The sequence below is a fragment of the Bubalus kerabau genome, chromosome 15 (assembly GCF_029407905.1).
Source record: "Bubalus kerabau isolate K-KA32 ecotype Philippines breed swamp buffalo chromosome 15, PCC_UOA_SB_1v2, whole genome shotgun sequence".
Lineage (NCBI taxonomy): Eukaryota > Metazoa > Chordata > Mammalia > Artiodactyla > Bovidae > Bubalus > Bubalus kerabau.
Genome location: NC_073638.1, coordinates 48,269,138 through 48,279,169, shown reverse-complemented (window position 1 = coordinate 48,279,169; position 10,032 = coordinate 48,269,138). Strand labels below are relative to the sequence as shown.

General features: G+C 38.8%; 1 protein-coding gene across 1 annotated transcript; it reads left to right on the top strand.

The window, feature by feature from the left end:
* Positions 1–4,534: 4,534 nt before the first annotated feature.
* LOC129628658 (olfactory receptor 51Q1-like) lies at positions 4,535–5,497 on the top strand. The gene has a single exon (XM_055548135.1). The coding sequence runs from the start codon at positions 4,544–4,546 to the stop codon at positions 5,495–5,497; it is 954 nt and encodes a 317-aa protein (XP_055404110.1). The 5' UTR covers positions 4,535–4,543.
* Positions 5,498–10,032: the final 4,535 nt, after the last annotated feature.

Below are 10,032 nucleotides of genomic sequence, written 5' to 3'. Positions count from 1 at the left end.
GGACTGGATTTGAGGTATATGGGAATAATTTTATTATGAAGATGAAGTCAAGAGCAGGGCCAAGTACCATCAAAACTGTAAGTAGCATTGATAGGGGAAAGAATAACATTGTATAAGAAACTTCTGATGTAAATCAAGAGAAATCAAAATTTCCTTTAATGGAAATTAAAAGACATAAGTTTTTAAAGCACCTATTGCCCTTCACTAACCATATGACTTTGAGGAAAAATATTTAAAACCATAATTCAATATATACTTCCTTTTTGCTTTCTTTATAGTGATGTTTTTAAGCACATAATATAATACAATATTTTGCTTTATAAACTCTAAATGCTGATTCAGTTCAGTTCAGTCACTCAGTCATGTCCGACTCTTTGCAACCCCAAGAACTGACTCAATGGACATGAGTTTGAGTAAACTCCGGGAGTTGGTGATGGACAGGGAGGTCTGGCATGCTGCAGTCCATGCAGTTGCAAAGAGTCGGACATGACTGAGCGACTGAACTGAACTGAACTGCGGCACACCAGGCCTCCCTGTCCATCACCAACTCCTGGAGTTCACCCATAACCATGTCCACTGAGTCAGTGATGCAATCCAACCATCTCATCCTCTGTTGCCCCCTTCTCCTCCTGCCCTCAATCTTTCCCAGTATCAGGGTCTTTTCAAATGAGTCAGCTCTTCACATCAGGTGGCCAAAGTATTGGAGTTTCAGCTTCAACATCAGTCCTTCCAATGAACACACAGGACTGATCTCCTTTAGGATGGACTGGTTGGATCTCCTTGCAGTCCAAGGGACTCTCAAGAGTATTCTCCAATACCACAGTTCAAAAGCATCAATTCTTCGGTGCTCAATTTTCTTTATAGTCCAACTCTCACATCTATACATGACCACTGGAAAAACCATAGCCTTGACTAGATGGACCTTTGTTGGCAAAATAATGTCTCTTCTTTTTACTATGCTGTCTAGGTTGGCCATAACTTTCCTTTCCAGGAGCAAGTGTCTTTTGATTTCATGGCTGCAGTCACCATCTGCAGTGATTTTGGAGCCCAAGAAAATAAAGTCATTGTTTCCGTTGTTTCCCTGTCTATTTGCCATGAAGTGATGGGACCGGATGCCATGATCTTAGTTTTCTGAATGTTGAGTTTTAAGCCAACTTTTTCTCTCTCCTCTTTCACCTTCATCAAGAGGCTCTTTAGTTCCACTTTACTTCTGCCATAGGGTGGTATCAACTGCATATCTAAGATTATTGATATTTCTCCCTGTAATCTTGATTCCAGCTTGTGCTTCCTCCAGCTGAGCGTTTCTTATGATTTACTCTGCATGTAAGTTAAATAAGCAGGGTGACAATATACAGCCTTGAGATATTCCTTTTCTTATTTTGAACTAGTCTGTTGTTCCATGTCCAGTTCTAACTGTTGCTTCCTAACCTGTATACAGGTTTCTCAAGAGGCTAATTACTGTATACAAATTTTTATGAAAGCTGTAAAGTATTCATGCCTTCATAAATAATTGCTAAGGCAAATGTCAGCTTTTAATTACATGGAGGCACACATATCAACTCAATTGGAAATAATGAAAGAGAATCTTCATCAACTAGGAAGTCAATGAAGAAAGAGAGATCATTCTGCATATCAATGTTACTGGGAAAAAGTACCAAATATCAAAAACCAAAATGAAAGCAACCTGAGAAAGCATTGAACAAATTTTTAATGCAGAGTTCACTTAAATTCAATGATAGAAATGGATACAGACACATCGAATTCCTGCTGAAAGAAGATGGCAGTCACATGGAGAAGTTAGGACAACCATCTCTGGAGACAAGCATAAAAAGAGCTTGAAAAGTGAAAGTGAAGTCGCTCAGTCATTTCCAACTCTTTATGACCATATGAACTGTAGCCCTCCAACCTCTTCCTTCCACGGGTCTTTCCAGGCAAGAATACTGGAGTGAGTTGCCATTTTCTTCTCCAGGGGATCTTCCTGATCCAGGGATCAAACTCGGGTCTCCTGCATTGCAGGCAGACCCTTTACTGTCTGAGATACCAGGGAATCCCTAAAAAGAGCTTAAGAGTGTGAATGTATAGAAACACTGAGAATTTTTTAAAATTAGACTTGTTTTCTTAAGCTGGCTCCAACTGTGTTCCTATTTTGTTGGGTTCCTTTGAATTAACATCATGACTTGTTAATAAGTGAGCAGAGAACATTGTTTAACTTTGTGGAAGCATAGCTTTTTCATTTGTGAATTGTATAAAATATCTCCATGACAAGATTGAATGAATATTAAATAGAAATACCCTGTAAACTGCCTTAGGTTTGTAGGAATACATTTGATGAAGAAACAGGAAGTTAAGATCAAGAAGCACTCTCAATAAGTCTGTAAAGAATATCAATGTGGGGTAAGAAATGAGGGCAGTGATGAGAGAGGATCTGTGTGAATATTAGAGTGCAGATTTTTCTTAATAAATTGTTATTTTTCTTCCCTTTACTAATCTTATTCTGTGATATTTTCAACTTTTACCTATGTGTATGTATATTGATACATTTAAGATATAGAATCCTTTTCTTTCATATTTTCATAAATGTTTTTGGAAGTTTATTTTAAATTTCATCATTTTTCTGTCATAGAGAATTATTTAACTTTTGTACTAACATTCAGACATCTTTTTCTTGGGATTATTGTCTATTGCTGTTTAAAGAGTCTCCCCAGTGAGCACTGTAATCAATATTTATATTTTTTTCTCTAAGTTTTGTTAACGATTTATGTCTTTATTGATTTAGAATTTGGGTTTGTATAAATTGTGAAGTGAGTCTTCAAATAAGTAAATAATAATTTAAAAAATTTCCTTTCTCATTTAGTTTTTTTTATTAAAAATTTATTTATTTTATTTTTAGCTATGCTGGGTCTTCATTGCTGTATAAGCTTTTCTCTAGTTGTGGCAAGCGGGGGCTACTCTGTAGTTGTGATGTGAAGGCTTCTTTCTCTGCAGTGGCTTCTCTTGTTGCAGAGCACAGACTCTAGGGCACACATAGCTGTGGCAGGTGGGCTGATGAGCACAGGTTCAACAGTTGTGGCACATGAGTTTAGCTGCTCCAAGGCATGTGAGATCTTCCCAGATCAGCGATTGAACCTGTATCTCCTGTATTGGCAGGTGGATTCTTTACCACTGAGCTACCAGGGAAGCCCTCTAGTTCAGGTTTAATAAAGTTCTCACCATTTACTTATCTTATAAATATATTAGAATATTTATCTTAGTATGTCCAGAGAATCACTGCAAGGTGAATGCTCCTGATAATTGGTGTGCGATATTCCTTTTACCTACTGCTCATCTGGCTCTTCTAATGCTGCCCCAGCTTCAGATTGCTTAGAGACCAAAGCTTTTTAAGCTTAATTTTTGACATCCTAAGCAGTTTTCTTTAAGTATAAACATGTAGTTTCAAATCACATTCAACAAGTTGTAAAAACAGAGTGTTGATGTGGTTTCCTGAGTTGTTGCTCCACAAGGGCACCAGAGGCAACAAAATTCTTACAGACAGAGCCAACTTTTTCTGCCTGCCCAGTGGGACTCCAGGTCTCACTAAGTCTCTCCATGCAATCCTGAAGGGACTTGCCACACCTCTCCACTGCTAACCTAGAGATTTGCATGGAGCTTATAACATCTACTCTGTGAGACAATCGGAGAAAACAGAAGCCACGGGCAGTGAAGAGGGAACAACCCAAGTAGGAGAAACCACAAATAATATTTCTCTGGTAATGTTGAGGGAAAGGAAGGAGGGGTGGTAACTATCGTTAGAGGATGATCTAAACTAACACAGGGAATCCACTTAGAGCAGTGCTGAAATATAGAGACAGCCAGTAAATGTGATTATCCTCACCTGAGCTCTACTTTCACTCTTTTCCTCTGTATCCCAACCTTTGCTTCTGGTTCTCTTCTAATATTGCACACATGGAGTCTGTGTTGTCAGATGATATCAACTAATGAGCCTAAGAAGACAGATTAGAAATAAGACCTGATCAAGATGAAAAATGACCTTACTGCATGATGAAATGAATAAGAAATAGACAAAAAGTCAGTGGTGACTTTAGAATAAGTGAAACAGGTGAGAAGTCTTATAACACTCAAAGAAAATTTCAAAAGGAGATTATGGGTAAAAAAGCTGAGGGCTAGGTCTTACCCAGTTAAGAGTTCATTTTAAGTCTTTGTGAGAATAATATTAGTGATGTGGTTTGGATAAAAGGAAGATTCCAGGGCACTAAGAAGAAAATGGGAATTGAAAACTACAGGCAGGAAAAAAAATTAAAGATGTGTTCATGAGTTAATGTGTATAGACTTATCAGAAGAATATGAGTTGTGTGGAAACAGTCTCTGCAGAGATAGGCCAGGAAGAGCAACCACTGTCTTCCTAAGCTTCCTTAGTAACACTCAACAGCTCTGTATCTTTATTCAGATAGAGTTTAGATCAAACAAGGTAAAGATAAAGATTATTTTTAATCTTTATGGTTCTCTCTGAGTGAAGAGCTTCAATATGAAACTACATTCAACTATCATGTCCAAGGTGATGAACACCACCCAAGACCCCTTCTACTTCATCCTCACGGGCATCCCTGGGTTTGAGGCCTACCACATCTGGATCTCAATCCCCTGCTGCTGCCTCTACATCATCTCCATCATGGGAAACACTACCATTCTCACTGTCATCCGCACAGAGCCATCCCTCGTCCAGCCCATGTACCTGTTCCTCTGCATGCTGGCCCTCACTGACCTGGGTCTCACCCTCAGCACGCTGCCCACAGCCATGCAGCTCCTCTGGTTTAACAAACAGAAGATCAGTTTTGAGGGCTGTTTTGCCCAGTGTTTCTTCCTCCATGCGTTCTCTTTTATGGAATCTTCAGTCCTGCTGGCCATGTCCTTTGACCGCTACATGGCCATCTGCCGCCCCCTCCATTACGCCACCATCCTCAACAACAGTGTCGTTGGCAGGATGGGGTTAGCCATCCTTTGCCGCTGTGTTCTGGCCGTTCTTCCCTCCCTTTTCCTACTCAAGCGCCTGCCCTTCTGCCGCTCCCACCTTCTCTCTCACTCCTACTGCCTCCACCAGGACATGATTCGCCTGGTTTGTGCTGACATCCGAGTCAACAACTGGTATGCTTTTGCTGTGGTTTTGCTCATTATTGTGATGGACCCTCTGCTCATTGTGCTCTCCTACACCCTCATCCTGAAAAGTATCTTGGGCACAGCCTCACGGGCTGAGCGACTGCGGGCCCTCAATAACTGTCTGTCCCACATGCTGGCTGTTCTGGTCCTCTATGTGCCCATGGTTGGGGTGTCTATAACCCATCGATTTTCCAAGCGTGCCCCTCCTCTAGTTCATGTTATCATGGCCAATATTTACCTGTTGGCACCTCCAGTGATGAACCCTATCATTTACAGTGTAAAGACCAAGCAGATCCGCCAGGGAATTTTTCACCTCATTTCTCAAAGAAGCAGGCATTTAAGGTGAAGTACTGAATGCACTTAATTACACAGAAATTGCAGTCGATAGGTCTACAGGGAGAGTATAGTCAAATTTTTTAAATGGAGAGTGTAAAAAAAAATTCCATCATATTTTTAAGGGAGTATGACATGATCTTGGATTTAATTAGATTTTTGTTCTGGGAGAAACTAGCAGCAAACATTCTATCCAAAAGAGTTGTGGTTCCAATTTGATCTGATTCTAGCACATTTATCTGCCAATGAAATAAGCGTCATTGACTGAGTAAAGGTCTGTTTAAATTTTTTCTGAATATTTTTCTCTCCAGTGGGCCTGGTTAAGTAAATGTGAATGAAAACCTTTGTTGTTGCCTCCACCACACATTCTCCTAGGTAGCTCCACTTACTCCAGGTAAACTCCACTTTTCTGGTTCATATAATGGATAGGTGTGCTCTGAGTTTCTCTTGCAAAAGAATAGTAAATATTTGAGGGAAGACAGATATTGATCAAGTTATTTGGATATTGATCCAGGCCATATGGATATTGATCAAGATATTTCTCAGCTATTCAACTGGGATTATCTAATCTATACTCAGCATGATTTAAGCACACACAAGGAGCAAAGAGCCTAAAGATGGAGGTGGGTATACTTAGAGCCCCCACCATTGGACTAATGCTCCTGCATTGTTAGAGGGTCTTAGTATTTAGGACCAAAACTTCAAGTATGTCTGCAGGTAACATTTGTGGGAATATAAATTCATTTTTCTCACTATGATAGGCTTTTTTTTTTTAACCTTAATATTCTTAATGTGGTTTAAATTCTTAGAGGCCATTTCCCTTTGGCATTCTGGACTTTGTACTAGAAAATGTTATGATAGACAGGATGTGGCTTTTGGACTTCCCTGGTGGTCCCTGGTAAAGAATCTGCCTTCTAATGCAGGGGACACAGATTCAATCCCTGGTCAGGGAACCAAGATACCATCAACTGCAGGCCAAGTAAGCCCTTGCACCACAACTAGAGAAGCCTATGTGATGCAGCGAAGACTCTGCATAGCCAAAACAAACAAACAAAATAGATGTGGCTTTAATGATCATAAAAAATTATTTTATGGAAACCAGGTAGCCTCTCTCAGAAATATCAGTTTGAAGGTCAGCCACGGGATTTCTTTGATGGTCCAGCCAGACTCCTCTGTTTATGTGATTCTCCAAGCAACAATACTGGAATGGGTTCCCGTGCCCTCCTCCAGGGGGTCTTCCTGACCCACATCTCTTATGTCTCTTGCATTAGCAGGTGGGTTCTTTACTACTAGCACCACCTGGGAAGTCCATGTAAAAGATACAGTCTTGAATTACTAATAGGCTTCATAGGCGCTCAGTTTATGTGAATTATTTTCTCCTTCTCCACTCCACAATTTACACTCCAGATTATGGATAGGAACATCTGTGGAGACATTTATGTTTGCAGCCATTGTGGGAACAGGAATTAGGGTGGCCGAGTGGTAATCATCTACATACACAGATGCTCCCAATTGCCATCTAAACACATCCCTGGACAAAAAGGGGTTTCTGAAGGGAGAGGTGACAGAACAAAATTAGCTTCAGGACAATTAGATCTACTAGTGACCTGGGCTAAATTCCCCACACATTCCTATTTTGAAATTCTAACCCCAGTATCTTAGCATGTGACTACATTTGGAGGTAGGGTCTTTATAGACATAATTGAGTTAAAATGAGGTCCTTAGGGTGGACTCTAATCCTGGGTGACTCATGTCCCTGTATGAAGAGACTATTAGGACACAAGCACAGAAAGAAGACCAGAATGATGACACAGGGAGAAGACAACCACCTGCAAGCCAGGGAAGAGGCCCCCAAAGAAACCAGAAATGTGAGAAATTGTTAGAGGCCTCCATAATTTGAAGAAAGAAAATTTCTATTGTTTAAGCCACCCTTTTTGTGGCCGTCCTAGCAAACTAATACAACCAAAGACCTATAGACTATATTTCTGAAACTGTGAAATAAAGGTCAGCTATCGGAGAAAAAATAATAATATTTAGGTTATAAAGGGACTAGAGCTTAGAAACATGAAGAGGGATTTGGGGGCAAAAGAAGTTGTTCAATGACCAGTGGTGGTAGTTTAGTCACTAAGCAGTGTCCTACTCTTGTGACCCCATAGGCTGAGGCCTGCCAGGCTTCTCTCTTCATGGGATTCCCCAGACAAGAATACTGGATTGGGTTGCCATTTCCTTCTCCAGGGGTCAAAGACCAATGCATGATTGCAAAATACAGGCTAAGCAATTAAAGACAAAGCATGTTTGACAGAAAGCATCAGCCAAGCCTCTGCATAACGTCTTTACAGCAACTGCTGAGAATTATCAAGATACATAAAGACATGGATGAATCCTAAATGTTCATTGCTAAATGAAGGAAGGTAGTCTAACAGGTTTTTAAAAAAAATTATGATTTCATACAGACAAAACTCTGAAAAAGGCAAAACTTCATAGAGAGTAAACTTACTGGTGGTAACTAAGAATTTAAGGGAGTGGAGTATTAAATTCGTGATGCACAGAGGGTTTTGTAGACTGTAGAATCATTCTGTAATACTGTGATGGTACACAGATGACATTAGGCATTTGCTAAAACTCAAAGAAATTTACAGCAGCACAGAGTGGTCATTAATATATATAATTTAGATATATTTATTATATATAATTTTTAAAAATTACTCATCGTGTGTATTAAAAACTGGCTAAGTTATTGCAGGGGCTTCCCTGGTAGCTCAGTAGTAAAGAGTCCACCTGCCAATGCAGGAGATGTGGGTTCTACCCCTGGTTTGAGAAGATTCCCCTAGAGAAGGAAATGGCAATCTACTTCAGTATCTTGACTGAGAAATCCCATGGACAGAGGAACCTGGAGGGCTACAGTCCATGGGATCACAAAAGAGTCTGTCCAACACGATTTAGCAACTAAAAAACAACAAAGTTATTGCAGGCACCACATTCATTATGCTACAGTACTGTACACATTCTTTCTTAGAAATTAGCTATTTGTGTGTATCAGTATTTGTAGCTTCCACATATTGATATGTGAGAAATGTTATTGGGGAAATAGGTCAGCCACTTTTAAGAAGCTATCATATATCTTGAAATGAATGGCCTAAAATTATTTTAACCATTGGTGCTGAAAGGTCAAAATTAGAAGGTTTTATTTGAGCAATACATTTCAATTAGCAAGCAGCATTTCTTTGTTTAATGGATCGCATAGGTTTAGGTTCATGAAATTTCCAACATGAATGGTAGAGAAAATATCTTATGTTTAGATAACTTTATATACATTTATATGTATATAATACATTATACATATTTTTCTAATATTTATTTCTTTCACCTACAAATTGTTGTGAAACATGATCAGCTTTATTATGGAGACAGGTATTCCTCTATATTTAAAACAATTTAAGCATGTATTTTCCCTTTCTAATATGCTCTTCTTTTATATATTGTTTAACCCAATATATCTAAAATGTAATCATTTAAATGTGTAACCTATGTTTAAAAATAAGATAGTTTACACTCTTTGTTTTTTTTTAATGTTAAGTCTCCAAAGTCTGGCCACATGTCATTACAACAAATATCAATTCAAATTAGCCATTTTTCAAGAGCTCAATAACCAAGACTGCAAAGCATCTCTGCTTTTGCCATTTGGAGGTTGTTATTTAAAGTTACAACCCATTGAGAGAGTCAGACACAACAAGATATACTAGATAATGTTATAAAATAATGCTTTAAATAAATTGTACAGCTATCACTTTGGATTTTTCTAAGATTTGGATTCCTGAACAACTGTGAAAAAAGTCAATAATAAATAATAAAATAATATCTGCATATATATGAAATCTAGAAAGATGGTACCGATGATCCTATGTGCAGGGCAGCAAAGGAGACAACAGGCATAAAGAACAGAGTTTTGGACTCAGTGGGAGAAGGAGAAGGTGGGATGATTTGCTAGAATAGCACTGAAACATATACATTACCATAAGTAAATAGCTAACCAGTGCAAGTTGGATGAATGACGTAGGGCACCCAAAGCCAGTGCTCTGTGACTACCTGGAGGGATGGGTTGGGGAAGTAATTGGGGAGGCGGTGTTCAGGATGGAGGGAACACATGTATGCCTACGGCTGATTTGCACTGATGTAAATCATGTGATGGCAAAAACCATCACAATATTGTAAAGTAATTATCCTCCAATTAAAATAAATTAATTAAAAAGAATAATCTGAACATCATTCTGAGTGTTGCTGCTAATCAATCATGCCCTCTGAAGTGATAGTTTCTATGACAAAAGAAGTGACTATGAAAGTAATGTGACTAAAAATGAGATTTGATTACATATCTAAAGTGTGTTGAAGCACATTCATCCTTTAGACTTACAGCTTACTGGTAGATTCATCTGCTGATGACATCTAAAACCTATAAGGGAATATCTGACTTGCCCCAATAATTATTTCAACTTCTTTGCTAAATTTTTAGATTTTATTTTCTATGCTGCATCCAAAAATAAAATATTA

Excerpts from the sequence above, each read along its gene's own strand:
- LOC129628658 (XM_055548135.1), top strand. The coding sequence starts at position 4,544 with ATGTCCAAGGTGATGAACACCACCCAAGACCCCTTCTACTTCATCCTC.